At 41.5% G+C, this 21,445-nt stretch overlaps 1 protein-coding gene across 1 annotated transcript; it reads left to right on the top strand.

Moving 5' to 3' along the window:
* Window positions 1–476: 476 nt before the first annotated feature.
* ikzf1 (IKAROS family zinc finger 1 (Ikaros)) lies at window positions 477–17,846 on the top strand (the record flags this gene model as incomplete). The annotated part of the gene is given in 10 exon segments (XM_080036903.1): window positions 477–528; window positions 531–578; window positions 581–769; window positions 5,289–5,342; window positions 5,511–5,624; window positions 11,623–11,910; window positions 13,435–13,602; window positions 14,934–15,059; window positions 15,575–15,709; window positions 16,297–17,846. Coding segments are annotated over 10 exon segments (1,860 nt in total). The 3' UTR covers window positions 16,983–17,846.
* Window positions 17,847–21,445: the final 3,599 nt, after the last annotated feature.

The raw sequence follows: 21,445 nt of genomic DNA, 5'->3' as shown, positions 1-21,445 counted from the left end.
GGTTTATAGACTCCGGTGTCCCCCGTTCCCCCAAACCAGACGGAAGACCACCATGTCACCGAATTAAATGCATATCTGCGTGATGATTTGGAGAGCTGAGCCAATGACTCAATGTACATGCAGCTTCAAACAGAAAGTAACAAAGAGTGGAACAGTGAAAAAGAAAAAAATAATAAGCTAATGCTCAGATATAACTTGGATTGTGGACAAGAGGCTTTGACACAAAGGTGGACAAACGCCGGAGACAGAAAAAGAGCCCAATCAAATGGATGAAACATTCAATAGAAAAAGGAACTCATTATGGTGGTGGGGGAAAAAACTGTTGTGTTAATTTCATGGACTGCTTCAGCGTGCCAGAACAGGTGACATAAGGGGAGCTGCCCCCCTCATCCCTCTTCAGCTACCTCGGTGAGAATGAAATAAATAAACAATGAATGGTCCACCACTCTCCTCGCGCGCCTCATCCCATCTCATGCATGGCTGCCAGTGATGGTCTACTGGGTGTCAGCTTTTATTGGCACGGCACAAAGCGTGTGCCAAGTGTGGCTCGACTCCCCGCCGGCGCACACTCGGCCTGTGGATAAAAGCAAGCAAAATGCCCCAGTCGAGCTCACAGACATAGTCATGTTGGGCTGGAACGAGGAAGTGCAGTGGAGAGGGGAGGGACTCCGGGCGCAGCTCCATGGGGCCGCCGCGGCGCTGCGACCTTCTGCACATGGAGCCGGGGAGAGTTGGAAGAACTTCATTCTGCAAACTCAAGGAATAGCAGGTAAAGTGACTTTCAGCGCACTTTTCAGCTCGACAGTAGCGTTAAAGCCTAGGTCAAGACTTCTTAATTCATCTCGTTTCCTCTCAAAGTTTATAAGGAGAAATGTGCTGTTCTGGAAAAGAGTCTCCTCATAGTTTCGGTGCAGGTGCGCCCGCAGCATCAGATCCCGTTTGGTGCGCGTAATAAGCCGCCTGCACGGGGACATGTATAACGGAATAACAAACCAGAGCAACTTTTAAAAATTAAATACAGATACATATGTTCATATTTACGCGTCGTGTGTTGCTAGATAGACAGAAGTTTTAAGGAAATGGTGGAATGTTCCTCATTTTCCATGCGTCTTTTTCTTTTGGGAACACATGGATCAATTATTTCACAATCACTTATAGTTTATAAAATTACTGATCTGATTAATGGAATTTTTTCAATAATTATCAACGCGTTTCGTCGTCATTTTATCGAGTTTAACACGTTTTTACTCTCCGGTGAGTGAGAGCACCTGTTGCAAAAGATGTGCGCACTGACTAAACTTCAGATTGTTCCTCTAAACATACGTGAAGTTTTAAAAGAATATAAAAGACATATTTTCATAGTTTAAAAAAAAAACTTTTGATGTAGCCTATTCATACATAAGTCGGGGCCATTTGAAAAAAACATTTCAGCGCTGCTTTCACAGGAAACCAATAAGTACATTCATAGCGCTGCTTCTAATTTTTGTAATTAAGTTTTAAATCGATAAATTGGATTATTTCCCATAACGTTACGCATTTTATATTCACCTGTTCGAACCACGTTCTCAGTTTGATGTTAAAACGCCTCTGTTTAGAGAGGACAGAAAACACACACATGTAGGCAGGACTGCACAAACTTTTTTACACTGCTGATACCGAGGGGGAAAGTTGTTCATCAACGCCCAGACAGAAACATTCGCTCTCAAACTGTTGAGGAAATAAAGTGTTTCTCTTTTTGAACACGTTTGAGAAAACCTAAACCTAAAGTTCCTGTTGGCTGAACTTCAAAAAATATTTCACCCCATGCTGGCTTTTGAATCACTTTAAGAACAAAAATTAAACTCTTCATCATTTTACCTTTAAAGTGGCGTTTGAGTTAATCAATTATCTGCTTCTGGTTTGTTCCAATCCTAAACTGTGAGAGAGCGTCTTCTTTCATTCTTCTTTTTTTTGTCTTTTTCTGTCAGCAACTATAAATGAATCTGAAGTTCACTTCCAACTATATTTTTTCTGAGTTTGAAACATTACAGGGAAGTTAAAAATGCTGCAAATTCACATAAATTAGACTTAAACACACAATCAACAGAAACTACCACAACGTTTGATTTTAGACATGAGATCCATGTAAAACTTGTAAAGGAACCCCAATACCTGCTCAAGTAGGACTTTTTCATATCTCGGAGGGAAAGATAAGTGCTGAAATCTGTCTGCAGATACATCATCTTTCATGTCAGTAGAAACAGAGGTAGGGGGAGGGTGGTGTGTGTGTGGGGTGGGGGGTGCATAGGAAGGCAGACAGTTATTAAAATGATTGTACTGTCTGAATAGCAGAGTAGTGAAGTGTGTCAGATGCAAATGAAGGAAACTTCTCTTGGGCGCACCTTTACTCTCCCCCTCAACCCCTCCACGGGCTCCCATGAACACATCCGCTAACACTATCTACCCACTTACATCCATATACATTTCATGAATTACTGATGAGAATCTCCATGTGCATATGAACAGAGGTGACCATGCACCACATTGCTCGGTAGTGTAGGATAATCTCTTCTCCTGAAGCTTGATAAGAAAAAGTGCCCACAGCTTCATTACTAATCATAAAACCACACAAATAGAATTATAAATCTGTGTATTATTTATCAATTGTTAGTGAGTCTACTAGGTAACAGCTTGAACTGCGAAGGTTTAGTAGAGAATGTGATCTAGTGTCAATAATTTGATATATGATTCAAATTGTAATCAGAGGGAGGTCAGCATTAAAGCGCGATAAAATTGTATTCATATAGTGATGATATGGAATTATTATTTATATTACTGAAGTATTTAAATTCTATAACATGTATTTTCACATCTAAAAATGTTATTGTCAGAAGCATATGCAAATATTAAACACGAGCCCTCTTGGCTTTAAATCACAATTTAATTGTGTTTGTTTTTTTATGTTTAGTCGTTCCATTTAAATGAAAGGTAACAGAATGAATCAAATGAATCCATACTGTTGATTTACTTTCATAAATTTTTAATTGTATGCATGTTAATGACATGAAACTTTGTTTATTTCCAACTGAAATACTGAAATGACAGAATTCTCGGCCCGAAGAACACACACACATTCGTCACTTTTTTTCCCATTTCTCCATCTGATTCAACCTTCATGTGTACCAGTATTTTCTGTTCAATATACTGTATTTGTGTGTCATGTGTCTCGTTCGCACATACACACCAGCGTCTGAGCTTCCTCATGGGTATCCAGACTTTGCTGGTGTGGTCCTCAGTATCTGTTAACGGTTTTGTTGTTTCTCATCTCCACCCTGCTCCCTGGCGTAGCTTTTGCACCTCACTATGAGCAGACGCCTCTAACCCCCCCAACCCCCCTCCAAACAAACACAGCACTGCAGAACACAGGAGGAGGACCGAGAATTCTGTCAACCCACAAGCCTCTTCCTGCCTCTCCTCACCTGACATATACTCAGACAAAAACTTTTCCAGTCCCCCTGCGCTACTTGTCAAGTCTTTTCTGTGACTTCTATTTCACTGGCTGAAAGATTCCACCTGCCCCCAGTTCATACACCCATACACACACATGCACACACACACACACACACACACACACACACACACACACACACACACACACACACACACACACACACACACACACACACACACACACACACACACACACACACACACACACACACACACACAAACACACAGTAATAATAAGGGGTAAAAAATATTTTTTTATGTTTTCATTTAGCTATTATCATCATTTCAGTTTGAGTTGATTAAATTAAGGATAACATTTAGAAGAAGAACTTTAAACTTTGGTAATAGCATTTAAAGGTGATGTTCAACATAAAAAAACCTGGGAACAGTTTTTATAACAGTCATTAAAATGTCTCTATCAAGACGGCATGAAAATAGTACCACTTTGTGCTCAAACAAAAAGCTACTTCCTGAATACTCTGCATGCACCTTACTTTCCACATGCCTACGCAAGGGGGTTGTGACTAAATGTAGGAACTCTCTTTTCTTATTTCCGTCGAAGCCCCCACCCGCCAACACATCCGTGTTTCCCCTCGCACCATCTGCCCAGAAAAAAGGGCACATGAGAATATCCCCCCCTCTACCCCCGACCCTCCAAACTCCAGATGCTGAAGAACGGCGCTAAAGTCACACGCAACACCCCTGTGTTGTGCTCAACAAATCATCTGCACCAGTGACCTTTGCCCCTCACACTTGCATCCTGGGCGTCTTCGTGCCCGCCGAGCTCCTGACTCGACTCCGCAGAATAAGGCGTGTTGCGACAGAGCGGCCCCTCGCTCGCTTCCCACAATTTGTTCCAAATGTGTGGAGCCATCTGTCAGTAAAACAGGAAGGCCTAGGTTCCCCTTCTCCCTTGGGCTCGTTTCGCTATTTTCGGGAGCTTCACTTCTCCCTGAGTGGCTGCTTGGACTGGGCAGCGGGCCCCACCGAGGGCTTCTTGAAGTAGCGGAGCTGGGGCTGAGGCTGTCGGGCCCATCTGCTGCAGGCTTGAGAGCCATCCATTATTAATGGGGCCATGAGCGCTGGTGACTCCTCAGATATTCAGGCCTGGCCGGAGGATCGCTTCTTAAAAAAGCGGCCTGCTTTTCTGTCTCTTTTCTTTTCTCTGCCTCTTGCTATTGCATTTTTTCTTTCTTCTGACTTCTTGCCCTCCCAATGCTATCTACTTCTCTTCCTCTATGTCTGAGCTTCTCCATCCTCTTCTCTCCCTTACTCTCCCTCCTCTATCTTAGTTTCTCGTGGTGGCATGCGTCTGCGCTCAGTGATGCATGCTCAGTAAATTAGAGAGAACATGAGCGCCGATCAGCTGGGCACGGCAAACACCCGCATCCTCGTGACCTGGGGGCCAGTTAATTTTCTGCTTAATTTTGCGGCAGTCAGTTTGCATTTTTGGATGATTACGTGGCAGGAAATTAACAATAAATAACAAATGTGGTCTGAAAGCCCATTCCCCGGCAACCCCCGAGCGCAACCAGCGGAGCCCCATCAGCCGGAGCCAAACCACTCTCTCCAAGCTCAGTCTCTCTGTCAGACTTGTAATGAAAATGTCTGTAATTCTTTGTAATGTAATGTGGGGGACAGTGGTTGTGTCTGCGGCTGTGACAAGAGTGATCTCAATGAGGTGACGAAGTGCACGCCGAGAAGTGCACCCTCTACTACATGCTAGCTTTTTATAATGTTGTTTCCTCAGCCTGCACTTGATTAAAACTAACACACATCTCCATCTCTTTCCCCATTAGAGTACCTGCACCGCATGGAGACAGAGGAGGCCCAGGAAATGGCCCAGATGCCAGGTAAAAAAGACCTTCCTACTGCATGATTGAGCCGTAGAGTTCAGAAAGTAGATACAATAGGCCCCCACAAAACCCGGAGGTAATTTAGTTCTTCTCCTAAATGAGACACCTTGAATGGTTGCATGGTGAATGATGGGCGTTTGCCGGTGTGTGTGTGTGTCTCCCCAGGCTCGGACAGCCCCCCTGCCATCGAAGCCTCCGACGAGGCAGAGGAGCCCATGGCCGTCCCCGAGGACCTGTCAGCAGGCTCCACCCACCAGCAGAACAACAGAGGGGACAAAGGTACGAGGCAAACATCTCACCAAACACACACCAACCCAAAACTCTGTTACTGTAAGTGTGTGATTGCTACATTAAGTCGAGTGTACCCCAATCCAGATGAGTCAAATGAGCCTTTCTTCATTTCCCCAAAGCATCCAAATGAGAGTTAAACGCTTAAATGTAAAAAAAAAAAAGTAATGTCAGTATCAAAAGCCCAACATAAATATGTTTTTAAAAAAGCATAAAAATGTTTTTATAACCTGATCCCTTGCGCATCCAGTGGGAGATATTTGGATTTCCAAATGAAAGGAAAGATTAATTAAAGGCCGCAAAGAGCCACATTTAGGTCATTGGCAGAAAAGGTTAAAAAAAAATACCTTTGATCCATGGTATGTCATTAATGAGGCGAATCTTAAGGAATAGCTAATGTGGCCTTGATTTGAGTTAGTGAACAGCAAGCCAGGGAATATCATGGTGAAATAAGGATGAAGCATGCTAGGGGGTTTCACATTAGCGGTGTATATTTAAATCAAGTCTCCTAACGTGGGCGGTTTGTGAAAAAAAAAAACAGGAAATGTTCAAGGTGGAATGATTATTGGTCATTAAAGGCTAATTGTTTTTTTAATTAACGGCAAGATGAATCAGACATAACATGCTATTTCTACAGGATAATTAATGTAGGTTTTTTTCTGCTTAGTATTTTTCTTATGTCCTAATGTTAAGGTCCGATACATCAATTAAGATGCACCCAGATGAGGTGCATCCACACGAGATCCGTTTAAGTTTATTTAAGTAACTTCTTAAATCTTCCAATCACATAGGACATAATAGGGATATGAGGAAGTTTGAGGAAAGTTTCCAGACAGTTAAAGATTTGACGTGCAAAAAAAGGGTCAGGGTCACTAACATGTGCTTTATTTCATTTTCATCTTAAAAATGTATTTAATTTGACGGCAAAAAAAACAAACGAGCATGACAGCTGACCTATCCTATCGGTGTTTTTACACTTATCCAGATAACGGCGAAGATTAGCAGCACGCAGACAAAAATTAAAACGCGAGAGGAAACTGAAATAGGATGTGTAAGAGTTTCCTAAGAAGAACTTGGCATCCGACAGTTTCAACACTCCTGGAGATAAACAGTTCAGGAACAGGGCCAAGCTCAGAGAGATCAGAGCATCACCACACCGCATAGGTCACACACCTGCGCATGCACACACACACACACACACACACACACACACACACACACACACACACACACACACTTACTCACAAAGGCTCTATGTTTGACTTTACAACTGATGAGCTGTCGCCATGCGCCAAGCTCAACACAGGCAGTGATCTCTGAACACTTCTGAGCGAGTGCTGCAATGATATCTAAGCATTTGTAATGACACATTGATACACATCAGTATGTATCAATCTGACGGAGGTTTAGGACAATCTTGAAACATAAATTGAAAATACGTACACGTAAAGGGAGTAAGGACGTATGAGTGTGTATAATCTGTAATTTGTTTCTGTTCATTCCCCATACAGTACGATCGCTTCGCATGTGTCTATATAGGGACAGAAAGAAAGAGCCCAGAGAGAGAAAGAAGGGAAGTGCAAGTATCGGGTACATCTATGCACCACTGCCTCCGTGATAAAAGCCCAAATGAGTTATAATTATCACCCAGGATCATGTGCTGTTCAGTTTCTCTGACGTGAAAAAAAAGGCAAAAAGCAAAGGAGGACTATATGTGGGACACGGCACCTCAAAGTATTGAGAGCTCAAAACCCCAAAACCCAGGTTGTTTCCTGTTGCAAATACGTCTTCACAGCTTGGGATCGTCATTGTTGCTGTGCATTCAAAATGCTGCAATCTGCCACATACATGACCCCAAATACAATGGCGCTTTCTAGTTCTTTTTTGTCGTCCAATTTATATCCGGTTCAGCGTGTCTAGTAAAATGTCACAAAATAAATTACATTGTCTTGTGTGGCTTTAAATAAAAAAAAAGCTTGGGCAGTAAGATGAACTTCTCAACATCCCAGTGAAACGACTTCTCTTTCACTTTCAGTGATTCAGACGGAGCCTTTGCTATTTCAGAGACATGAGACTAAGAGAAGACTGAGCAGGCTAGTTCCCGAAAACTGGAGGCGATTTTTTTTTTCTTTAAGAAAAAGTGCGGGGAAAAGCAGGCTGTTTTTGGTGTTCCTGCAAGTCGTGTCGAGAGTGTCGCTGGCGTGGTTTAACATATGTGGTTCCACTATCTTGCACACAGGGTTATTTTCAGGCAGTGAGAGCAGCACAAAGTCAGTAACAGGAACCTCCAGCGGGCTCCCTGTGTTTCCACACTGCAGCACTAACATACTTGCTAAATTGTTTCCAATCTGCTATCTGTCAATATAGCTTGATTCTTCTTTTTAAATTAAAAAAATAATTGTAAGCCAGTGCCATAGCTTTTTTCACATATGTGTGAGTCCCCTCGGTCAGTATTTGTCAATGTAGCCTCTGCTTCATTGTGTTTCACCCCTTTGTTTGTAACGTAACATTAGATCAATATCAGGCTATAACTATTTTATTGCATCCTGTTTTGTTTGTCTATGATGTGGCCTGACACTTGCTTCCCAAAATGAACAAATCAGGATGTGTGACCGTGACAAACATGATGTAAAGTAGAAAGCCTTGTTCCTTCTCCCAATTCAGTCACAACTTCCCCATATCCATGTGAAGTGGGTGGAAGCCGGGTGTTCATGGTTCCCTTAAGTCTGACTGATAACCTGAGAGCTTCGTCTCTGTTTTAGATGTTACAGGAACTACAGATGAACATAAAGGTTAATCAGTCCATTGTTTCAATAATACCGAAATCAATGAGAATGTGCAAAACAATATACAGTGTACACCTGCTTTACTGTTTAAATTGAAGAGATATTCCGGGATTGCTAGCTACATTTCCATGTGCAGAAAATGCCTCTTTTGCCAATTCTGATCAAGGCAATAGTCTGGTGAAGCCTTCTTATTGGTACATCATTTTACAACTCCATATTGACATTAAAAACATACTTGGTACCAAATAAATTGTGGCATTCTGAGGTTTTGTGGCTAAAACCATAAATTGAATTAAGTGGGTTGAAGTGGTTTTACTCACAAGTCAGGAATTCCCAACCAGGCATACCACTGCATTGAGAGTAATGTAAATAGATAGTGATAGTAGCCAAATTTATTTAAAATGTTCTTTTAGAAATGGAGTAAAAGAAGGTTCTCATATTGAACACCACTTGTTGAGAGTAGCCTATGTCTAAAACCTGTTCTAGTAAATAAGTTGAAACAGTTAGCTGAAATGGACTTACAGTTGTTATAGTTCTCTTTAAGTAATGGATACATTGTTAAAATAGATCACATTAGCTGAAAGTAAAACAATTTCCTAAAATAGTGATAACAGTTGAAATAAGTTGCTAAAAATAACTGACAGTTGACATATTTAGCTAAAAAATTGATTTATGGTTGAAATAAGAAATGTCTAAAGTAACGCATACATTGTTAAAAGAAGATAACATTAGCTGAAAGTAATAGATAAATTGTTCAAATAGATGACACTAGCTAAGAGTAATAGCTAAGTTGTTAAAATAGATTTCGACATTAGTGAAGATAAACAATTTCTTAAAAATTGTGTTAACAGTTGAAATAACTGGCTGAAAATAACAGATAGAACGTCGACATATTTATTTAAAAAATGGATAAATGGTTGAAATAGATAATGTTAGCTTAACAGATAGCCTACATTGTTAAAAAATCGATAACATTCACTAAGAGTCACAGATAAATTGTTCCAATAGACATTGTAAGCTAAACCTAACAGATGAATTGTCAAAACAGACAATAGCTAAAAGTAACAGATAAGGTATTAAAATTGTGTAAACTGTCGAAATGGCTGGCTAAAAATCAACAGTTGAAATAAATTACGTTAGCCAAAAGTAAGATCACTATTTTGATCGCTAGTTAAAATGAATGGAGGTGTAGATGAATGGTAGTTAATCTGACAGGTGAAATATGTTCATGCATATAAAGCCAGATAACTGCTTAGCAAAAATGGCAATAACGGTGTCTGAATATTGTGTTAACACATAGTAGGCGACCACTTACACACATTGTATCCTTGTTGCATTATAATTACATTTTGGACGCACGTGTAGGATGTTTGGTAACTAAGTCACGGACAGTTCTGTACCATAACTCATCCTTAAATGTATTTTTTTATTTGTACTTTAATAGAACCTAAACACTCTCTGAATCTTTCCTTTGCGTGCATGGCTGTCTATTATCTCATCTGCTCGGTAAAAGTTTGTCCTACATTTTTTCAACAGCCAAACAGATGAGCAGATTGTTTGTCATGCAACAACCAATGAGAATAAAACCATTTGGAGGAGAATATGGACAATCAGATTATGTGACCTTGATGAGGAAAGCGGTCAAACACATCTCACAATCTTACGCCGTTACACCCTGCTGTCTATGGGAAACACTCTGTACATCAGGGGACTTATGTTCCCGTGGTGGCTCTCGGTGATACTCCCTACAAAAACAACAAAGAAAAAAAAAATTGTTTCAGTTACAGGCCGTTTTACAATTCCTTTCCCGTGCTTCCCTTTCTGTCACTTCTCCATAATTCTTGGTATTTCAGTTGGACAGGCCCTCTTTCTGAAGCTTCCCCTTTTTCCATGGATTCCCTCATTTCATGATTTCCACTTCTTCCTCTTCAGTTGTACAAACAGAGGTAGAGGCATGGGGAAATCAGGCTGCCTTTGTGACATGCGAACCACAGGCCGATAGCTGGGACTCATATGATCCGACAGTTCTCTTTAAGTGTTTCTAAAGTGCTCTGGTTGGAAAACAAGGAGCTGCTATAGTTTCTGACACTGATCATTTGTGGAACGCCAGACAACAAATAGTTGTCGGCATTCACACAACCATGCAGCATTTACTTCCTGTGTACTAAAGAGCTGGCAATCTCAGGAACTTCACCGATAAAGGCCAAATGCGAGTTTGTGTTGTGCGTGCGTGTGTGTGTGTGTGTGTGTGTGTGTGTACATCTCACTCTGCTGCTCTGATCGACACCAATGTCGTCCCTATAGTTTCACACTGCTTCCTGTGTCTCTAGTTTCCTGTTTATCTTCGCTGTCATTTGTTTCACCAAAAGTGTGACGGTGAGATGAACAGTGCATTTCCTCATCTTGCCAAACGGCTGACACGTGATCCACCTGTGTATGTATCCCTATGAAATATACAATGCTGCTTTGAGGAAAGAGAAGAAGAAAGCAGCATAGTATACAGTTTAAATGAGTCGGCTGTGGTTTGATCTTATCTGATGTTTGTTGACTTCAGCCTGAATTTACTAAACACGGCTGAAATAAAGGGACGTTTTTTTTAGAAAGGCCGTTGTTGCTCGTGTTATAGTGTTATAGACATAGTGCCATTGCAGTGCTATTATACCCAGTGGAAAAAGGGAAAGGATAGAACCCTTTTGACTGCTATGTCGTACTGTAAAGATACCAAATAAAGCCAGGCCTTATTGAATTCTTTTTTTTCTTTCTTTTTCCTTGCTGCAAGACACAGTTTTAATTAAGCAACATTCCACAGTCTTTATAAAAAGAGTGTAGTGAAATTGAACAGGTCACAAAAACAACCTTAAAACGTGATATGTCTCATCCACAGACAACAAAAAAAAAGAAAAAAAGTCATACAGAACAACATCAAAAAGAGGCTCAACACATTCTGTTGCATTTTTACAAACCGCCAGTTAGGTAAAGTGGATGTAATGGCCAAACATTTTTTAGAAACATTAAATCAGTGTAAGGACAGCCAAATAGGATTCTATTATAAAGCCTTTCAGCTCTAGATGTTCTCATGTCACAGTAAAAGCATCACACACTGATCAACTGCCCATCTTTAGCATACAACATCATGAAAGAACCATGCATCGTATTCTAAACCGTGGCCCCCCCTCCTCCCTCCCCTTGCCCCTCTTTTCCAGCCTGTAACATTAAAGTTGAGGCTCGCAGTGATGAGGAGAATGGGCTGGCCTGTGACATGAATGACGTGGAGGAGGAGGAGGAGGAGGAGGAGGAGGAGTGCGCGGAAGACTTGCGCGTGATCGATGCCTCGGGGGCCAAGGTGAACGGCTCACAGTCGAGCCCCCAAGCCAGGGCCTTCTCCTCGGCCGGCGGTATCCGGCTGCCCAACGGGAAGCTCAAGTGTGATATCTGTGGGATAGTTTGCATTGGCCCCAATGTGTTGATGGTGCACAAGCGAAGCCACACCGGTAAGCCGCCTGCAACACTTCTTGCCCTTCCTTTGCACCCATGTTCACTTTAGTATGAGAGGATGGACGAGGGACAGAGAGGAGTGTGCTGTGGCTCCCCCTCAGGTTTAGAGCACTGTTACTTTTTTGGTACAAACACAAGCAGTCATCACAATGTATGTAGGGTAGCTTTGTGTCTTCTTTGCCTGCACACAAACATTAGTGATAATAACTCAACTTTAGAAGCCTGCTCTTGCGTTTGCAGTCACCCTTATCCTCAGCGGCAGTTGCAATAGCATCCTTGCGTTTGGCTGTATGCATGTAGTAGACCTTCCTATCGTGCGTGAAATAGGCTTTGAGCATACCATCAGCATTCATTATTGTTCATCTAAATGACTCTGAATTACCACATGGCAAGCAACAGTAACTGATCAAATCATTGTGCGATAAAGTGTAGGAGACGAACTTGGTCTGAGGAAAAAAAAAGAAAAAATATGCCCTCAGTTGAGAAACAGGATATCTTGCTGCAATTAAATGGAATCTCTATGAACTGACAATTATCGGGCTATTAAAAGTTTTTCAAATTTCAAAATTGATATGCCATTGTAATGGAGCCAAACCAGTGGTGGGGAACATTTTTGAAAAAGTCACTTAACTGTCAAGCTTTAGAAACTAATGAAACTCAAAACGGAAGAAAGGAACACTAGACTAATGTCAATGCAAAAGAAAGTACAATACAATATATAATGAAGTGCCTCCTATTTAAATCGAAAATATTCTGTGGTGAGTCTTTGCTCCTGAAATGCATTTTTAATGAATTTCCTTTTTTTATATATTTTTGCTGCTTCACTGGTGACTCTTATTTTATGGGGGGCCTTTGAAAAAAAAAGCCATATTAAAACGTTCTCACAGAATGCCACAACACTCGGAGAGGGCTGGATATTGGTTTATTCCAGAGGCGCTGATCAGGAAGACTGGCTCTCAACACAAAGTGTTTCCTTTCGCTTTATTCAAATGAGGCTGAATTTGCATTGTGATGCGCCGCTCTTATTTTAGAGACGAAGAAGAGGAAAAAATGAGATTTTCAGATCAAATTGACCTAGGCAATGGTGCATTACGGAACTGGCAGGCTGAGTCTGAAAGGCTCTTGTTCGATCAGAGCGCCAGGAGTCTGCGGGGAGGGGAGGGGAGAGAGGGGGGTGGGGGTGTAGTGTCACTGTGCTGCTGGATCGCTCTCTGCTCTCTCATACGGCTTGTTCTGGCGCTCGGGATGCTTGTAGGCCAGTGACCCCACATTCCCGCAGCTTTTTTATTCACATAAAAGACTATTTGCACTTTTGTCGTTGTCAGTAGAGGGATCAAACATAGCAAGATTAGGGAAAGTGGTGCCATCAAGAAAAAACATAAAAAAAAATAACAACTGCCTGTCAGGGTACATAAAATACTGTGCTATTAAAACAAACATGTCATTCTCCTGTTCTCTTTCAGTTTTTTTTCTCTGCCTCTTTACAGTAATGTGTGTCTGTCCTGTTGTTTTTTCCTCAGGAGAGCGTCCTTTCCAGTGCAGCCAGTGCGGGGCCTCGTTCACCCAGAAGGGCAACCTGCTTCGTCACATTAAGCTCCACTCGGGGGAGAAACCCTTCAAGTGTCACCTGTGCAGCTACGCCTGTCGCAGGAGGGACGCCCTCACCGGCCATCTACGCACCCACTCGGGTGAGTACGTCAAGCACACCCACACCCAAAACTGTGCTGCGCTCATGGTTTTTCTAGGATTTACTAGCGGCTAATGACACGTTTCTGCAGTGCACACAGTGAGAGCTGGGTGCTGCTATGTAAGGGGAAGTGAAGTTGACAGGGTTAAGATATGGTGTCACCTTTTTTTTTTTGCAAATGCTTTAGCAGAAGTATGTGTTCATGGAATTGTTGGGTGTAAACAGTCCACCAACAAAGCTGGCTCTGAATAGGTTTACAGCAGAGTAAAGGGATAACATGCAAAATTGCAATTGTAACACTATAATCACCGTTATCCATCTGAAGCACTTTGAAAATCTACACATGTATGATGATTTGAACAGAGCATTGCGACCAAAAGCCTACAAACCATAGGGGACATTGCTTAAAGGATAAGACTGTTGACATTAAATCGCATTAAAAGGCTTAAAAGCGTTTTGGTACGTTTTGACTGTTACATCCGTGCTCAATCATTCCTACTGAAGACAGTTCATGAAAAGAGGTTGCATATTTATTTCTCATACTTTCCATGTTTTAAAAAGGCTGAGCAGTTTTATGAAACACCATGGTGCTTTCTTTTTTTCAAGACACATACACAAAAACAACAACAACAACAACAACAAAGGTGCACTGTATTTTTTACTCAAACTTGGGCAGTAGCCAATAGTGTACAACTACTTTTTTCTATTTGTATTTTTTCATAATTCATTTTATTTAGGTTTATCGGCTACATATTTTCAATGGAACTGTGGGTCAATAATAAAGTAGATTACAAGCTTTCCCCACAAGGCCAGGAATATACGCTAAATGGGGGAAAAGTCAGTCCCTGATTTTTAAACATTATATCAGCATATAAAATTTGCACCATGATTAAGTCTTTATTTGTAGCCGGTAAACTCCCCCGGCGTTGCTTCCCAAATTCCCCTGCATAAATGACGAGAGGACAATGACCCTAATGTAGTAGTAGTTTGAATAAAGTTGCTTGCACTGGACTTCCCAACCTATCAACACTGTGGGGTATTGCCGGGCCTTTTCCTTGGATTTATCCTGTCTGTTACGTTTTCTTTGTGTCAGCACTGTTGGGGCTTAATTCCCAGTTTTTATTCTTCTATTTATGTCCAATTAAACTGGAAATGTAGAATCCCCCACTTTCCAGGAAAGAGCTTTTCAGAGCAGCAGGCTGACTTGTCTATCTGTTGACTCAAAGTTGTGTGACTAAACCAAAGCGTGTTAATGGGCTATCACTTTCATATCAGCCATCATACAGAGCGCTGCGTTCCCTGACATAACAGTGACATGCTATTTTGTTGCAGTTGGAAAGCCCCACAAGTGTGCTTACTGTGGGCGGAGTTACAAGCAGCGCAGCTCTCTCGAGGAGCACAAGGAGCGATGTCACAACTACCTCCAATGCATGGGCCTGCAGAACAGCATCTACACAGGTTGGTGCCTCACAAGACGCTCACTCCAATCTCATCCAAATCTGGTGACCTGCTTCACCCTGAATGCATGCAGCAGCAGTGTACCATGCCAACAATGCTGCATTTACTAAATGCCCTGACAGGCCACATTAAATTACTTCTAAGTAATTAATTTCCATTTGTCACCTCTGCTCGTGCAGAAGTTCTTCAGATATTCAAAATAACGAAGTCAATGTAATCATCATGTCGGTGTTATTTGTATTTGTTCGTATGTAACTCGGCAGTCATACAGTCATATGTCAAATGAAAACTCGTAGGCCTAGAAACACATCTACACCTCATCTGTGCAGCATGAACAGTTACTATATTTTTAGACCAATTTTTTTTAGACAATTTTTCTTCACGTGTCAGAATAGTCTGCTCTGTGCTGTGAATAAAATACCATCGTGTGTTATCAGGCTCCAGTTCATCACTTTGAACAGGACAAGCAGAAATTACTTTGACTCTAAAATCTACTTTTCTGTCTTGCTTTCCAGTAGTAAAGGAAGAAAGCAACCAGAATGATCAGAGGGAAGACTTAAGCCAGATGGGATCTGACAGAGCCTTGGTGCTAGACAGACTAGCTAATAATGTAGCCAAACGTAAGAGCACTATGCCACAGAAGTTTGTAGGTAAGGGCTTGAATCTGCTTCCTTATTGTAAATGCAATGTCGCTATTTTTGCTGAGAATTATGTCATGGCTGCAACTGTGTTTTGTGTTCATAAGTTTGGCAGGATGCATGCAACAGAAAAAAAATCTGTTTTTTTGCAGGTCAGCCTGATCAGAAATTGACTTGAGTAATTACTGTTAGGAAATACTATGTTTTAATATTTACTGAGAATCCTTTATACAGTATTATCAGTTTTACATTAAAGCGTGGCTTCTCCCCTCGTGACCTCATAAGTGGAGAGAAATCTGACTGGGGTTTTCAGAAAGGTGGAGGCGGAGAAGAAGAGAGAGGGTTGTTCTTTTGTACTTTGGGAGCCTATAGTCACACTAGGGACACATATTAATGTTGAGGACAATTAAAACATGCATTTTGCATAAAAGGTGAACGTTAAGACTAATAAAATAGTAACCAATGATACCAACAAAAAGCTATGACTGTGAGTCACGTTCATACACAGCTTTAGAGGAACAGGCTCAGTATTAATCTGGTGAAATAAACAGTATGTAGTCGAACATTAACGTTGTTCTTATGTCTCTCTCTCTCCTCAGGTGACAAGCGTCTGTCGGACCTGTCGTTTGACAGTGGGTCGGGGGAGATGATCCAGCCCCACGTCATGGACCAGGCCATCAACAGTGCCATCAGCTACCTGGGGGCCGAGTCTCTGCGGCCCCTTGTCCAGACCTCCCCGGGCTCCTCTTCAGACGTGGGCCTGGGCTCCATATTCCCCCTCCACAAGCCCACGCTCGAGGCCGCCAAAGACAACGCTGCAGAGAACCTGCTGCTGCTCTCCAACTCCAAGTCTGCCTCCAGCGAGAAGGACGGCTCGCCTAGCAACAGCGGCCACGACTCCACGGACACCGAGAGCAACAACGAGGATCGCCCGGGCAACGCATCATCGGGCCTCATCTACCTGACCAACCACATCACTTCCTCTGGAGTCAGGAACGGCGTGCTCCCATTGGTCAAGGAGGAGCAGCAGAGGCAGTACGAGGCCATACGAGCCAGTATGGAGATGGCCTCCGAGGGCTTCAAGGTGGTGACGGCTGAAGGCGACCAGGTGAGGGCATACCGGTGTGAACACTGCCGCGTCCTCTTCCTGGACCACGTCATGTACACCATTCACATGGGCTGCCACGGCTTCAGAGACCCCTTCGAGTGCAACCTGTGTGGCCACCGAAGTCAAGACCGATATGAGTTCTCCTCGCACATAACACGAGGGGAGCATCGCTACTGAGCCAACCAAGAGAACACACCGTTGTGAAAAAAAACCCTGCCACACACACAAAATTCACCCGATATACATACATAGAATTGCAAAATGTAAAATACAAATACACTGTCGATGTTTGGAAGCTGTGTTTTTTTAATACAAAGTATGCATGTTTGTTGAACACAGATGAATCTAAACAACTATTAAAAAAAAACATTTATTTTCATTTTAAACACCGTGACCAAGAGGTGGACCATTTCATGTGTCTTTTAGAAGGGAAGCAAAATGATGTTGAGTGGAGTCAACACAGCAGAGTTCTTGTGTGCCACATCCTACAGAGGTTTTAAATTGTGTATTTACAGCTGCCATGTGTATAAAATGTATAAAAGTGTCTTTTCCTCTTGGAAAACCAGGCAGCGACTATTTTCTAAATTTGAATTAGAAAAGATTTCCACCTGTACATTAACAAAATCTGTAGTGTCTGAAAAAGAAATCGATTCTTCGATTATTGTTTTCATTGCAGCAAAAGTCATTTTATTGTCGGTATTAAAAACAATCAGAGGACAACCAAACAATCAGTGTAGATAACCACAAATGTCCTTCCTGCGTAAGTTGCAACCTCTTCTTGTATTTGTGACAACCTACATATTATTTATATCACACTTACACGCCTGTCTGTTTTTGTATTTATTACAGTGATCAATGTTTGTCCGTAGAGTAGTTAAATAAAAGCTGCATCTCTTTCTGTCCAACTGTACTAAATATGTCTGAAGTGAAAACATGACTGGAAGCTATTTTAAATTTTCTGTCAGAAAAAAAAGTTATCCTCGACTTTTTTATTTTATACCTGATGGCTACGAGTTGTGTAACTCACAGAAAGAAAATGAGCCGATCGAGATTTGAAGGAGCTTTATGCCTGCAAAATATCAATAAAGGATATTTTATATATGCACAACGTGGGGAAATGTTTTGTTTTTCAGTGGACATGTGTACAAAGAGAGAGAATAATTCATACTTGAGGAAATTGTTTTAATGACTAAAGGCCTGCTGCTAACGTCTACTTGGGATATACAGTATATTCTCATACTACAAATGAACATGCTTTTATTGGTATTTTCTTTACTGGACTATATAAACCATATTCAACAACAAATATGGAAAGGTCCACATTAAACAGGCTACCGTAAATTAGGGCTATAGGCTCAGGAAAGGATTGCTGGACTTATTGCAAAGTTTCTCTGACTTTCACTGTATAATTTTACCTTTTGAAATATGGAGATTTCTTTTCACTTTCTAAAACCTTCAGAAATAATTAAGATAGATGTCATTCAAGATGCTGCTCGCTCCTGCCTGTCAAGGAAGAGCTAAAAACAGAGTGAATGAGTGGCATTTGAGCACAAAATAGAAAAACTTAGAGAGAGAGCATTTACAGTGAGAGGTAAATAAACAATTACCAATGCAAGATTTTTCAAGAAGCTCCTCATTAAATGAATCTTCTACTCTGTATTTTTTGTAGTTGAACCATAATTTCACAAATGTCGCATTTCTTCTTATTAATAGTGTATCAAGGCAGGCCAAAAAACAAGGCTAACATGCCTTATTTCTGAGAAATGTCCTCCCCCATCAAAATGTTCTCTCAAGAATTTCCCCCAAACAAGGCCCTATATTTCCTCATTTTCTATCAAAAATGACCCTCCCCCCATAAAAAAATAAATGTAGGCCCTATATCCCCTCTTTTCAAGCTACATGTTCCACAATCAAATTAGACACGTTCCCTCATTTCTAAGCAAAAGTTCCCCCACGTAACTTGTTGTTGCGACCCCACTTAAATTTCCTTCCTGGTTTTATTATTTCATCTATAGAAAGAAACGTGTTTACAAGTTATTTTGATTTTAGGTGAAATTCTTATATATATCTTTTTATTAATCTGAGGAAACATATAGAAACAGTCTCCTGGCGAACTCATCATGGTGGCATTTGTCTGCACAGAGACCCTCGTGTTAAAATGGTGTCATCGAGGGACTACTGAAAGCATAAGCAGCAAACACACAAAAGAGTGTGCGTGAGTGTGTGGACCCTCCCTGCACACACACACACACACACACCAGCATGCCGACATGTCCAGGACCTGATGAGTCCTGCTGGTCCTCTGAGGAGAGCCGGGACAGAGAGGATCAGGCACTGGAGCAGAAGGCTGGGGCCGGGGCTCTGAGGGCCGGAGCGGTCTGGAGAGGCTGAGCCCGGGCCAGTGGAGGAGCACGGTGGCGTTGTGCGGCGACAGCCTCGTCCAGATGGCTGCTGGGTGATTGAGCAGAAACGGGAAGCAGCTGTGGCCAGCGTTGAGTCCCCACTCACACACACACACACACACCAACAAACACACACACACACACCAACAAACACACGCTTGACTGGGACCCAACAGGGGAGGGAGGGCATTTGCATGAGAGGGATAATCTGGCCAACCAAGTCTGGGCCTGACTGCCAGAATCCCAAATCTCACTTCCCCTTTCAACCAGCTGACAGAAAATACTCCTTTAAGAATCAGACTTTTAACCACTTCCAATTGCAGCTGTTTACGGGATCCAACAAGATGTTAGTACTTTAGTACACTGTAGGCCTACATTAACATGTTCAATGGAGAGCCATAAAAGAGCATTCACTCACTGCAAACTTTGTGAATGTGGTCTCATCTGTTCTCATCATGTGGGGCCAACATATCAAATTTGGCTTTTTCTTCATTTGGGAGTGCTAAAAGTATTTCTGTAAAAATGAGAACGATGCCATTCTGTATACTTGAATGCGTGAAAGTATAGAGTTTAAAATAGGCCCAACTAAAATGTAAGGTAGGTCTACTTGTACCTTTTACTCCACTATATACTTCAATATTGTAAGATAAATACATTGAATTAGATTTGAACAGATTCAAAATGATTCGTCATTGGTTCATAGCATGTCCTGCTTGTGACAATTTACATAAACGCAGTGTCTACTCGTGGGGCCCCTTGTCACGTTACAGATGAATTGTGAACAGTTCCCCCAGAGACACATTTCCCCTCTGAACTTCCCACATCGATAAACTGGAAGTGTTTGAGGCATAAAGGGGGAAATTATCAAATATTTCACAAAGAAGCAAAGAAGTCCAAAACATGTAGCCTATATAAATTTGGGAAGCAAAACTTTTCCTCTTCTTTCTAACTGCATTATCTAACGACCCTTACTGTTAGTAAGTAAAAGCAGTTGCAACGCAAACATCTATGCTTATGGAATACAGTGTATCGTAGTATAACAATCAGAGGGTCAGTTTTTCAAACAAGTTTTGCAAGCAGAGTATGTTTACTTTGTATACTTTAAAGTTATAATTCTTTTCATTTCAGTCATGGTCGGTTTAGTGACAGCCTTGATCACTAGTGGTGACAGCAGATGCACTGCAAACAACACAAAGAAGAGCAACAGGTGTATCTCTGGGAATGAATTGCTGGTAAATAGCTGACCCCACCAACAATTAAACATACTATTACCCAATTTAAATGCAGTTTTTTATGAAAATCAATAAACCTTATTAAAACAGGATTTGATTTCATGAAAGATTTAGGATTATTTATACCTTTATGGAAATGTTGAAGAAAAATGTATGTGTAATCTTATTCAGGAAATGTTTGGAATACAGGACTTTTGGATTATCTGTACAAGAATTTAAATCGCTGTCGTACAGTTACTCTTACTAGTAAATGTTCGGAGTGTCTACCACCATTGTCTTTATCTGATCTCTGAGAACAACACACACTGTACATACAGCAGTTCTAAAAAATCATCAACATCTCCAGGTTACTTAAATAAATACCCTAAGGGCCAGTTTCACAGACATGGATTAAGCCTAGTCCTGGACTAAATGGAATTTTGAATGGGGGATGTCCATTGAAAGTACAATTTAGTCCAGAACTAGGCTTAATCCATGTCTGCGAAACCGGCCCTAAATCTCTTCATGTCTACTTAAAATTTTAAAATGCCACTAATCCATAATTAATAACAAGCAGTACATTTTCTTTTCTCCAATAGATATTCTGTGTATCGTGTGTGTTTGTGACCACACAATCCCAGATGTGACGACTGCTACACAGCCACAGTCAAACGGAGCTACAAGCTTTCAACATATGGCAGCGTTTTCAGTCCGTACTCTATGGATCCCACCAGCACCAGAGGAATTCTGTGCATCTGTCCCAGTCCAGCTGTGAGGAGTCCCCGTGTATAAAGATGACCCCAGGGTGCGGGGTGTGTGTGTGGCTACTGTCACTGCTGGCTAATCCAACAAAGTTTCCATACAGTGGGCAACCGTCTACACGTCTGAAATATTTATTAGGGACCTGGTCAAAGTCTTTTTTCATGGTCTTCCAGATTTTCAAAGATTGTTTCATTAAATTTGCATGAGAATTTCAGTTCATGTGTGCACAATCTATAATGGTCCTCGTCAATAGCACTATGTATGT

This window comes from Ammodytes marinus (genome assembly GCF_949987685.1).
Source record: "Ammodytes marinus genome assembly, chromosome: 11".
Lineage (NCBI taxonomy): Eukaryota > Metazoa > Chordata > Actinopteri > Uranoscopiformes > Ammodytidae > Ammodytes > Ammodytes marinus.
The sequence above is the reverse complement of the archived record's forward strand: the minus strand, read 5'-3'. Positions and strand labels throughout refer to the sequence as shown.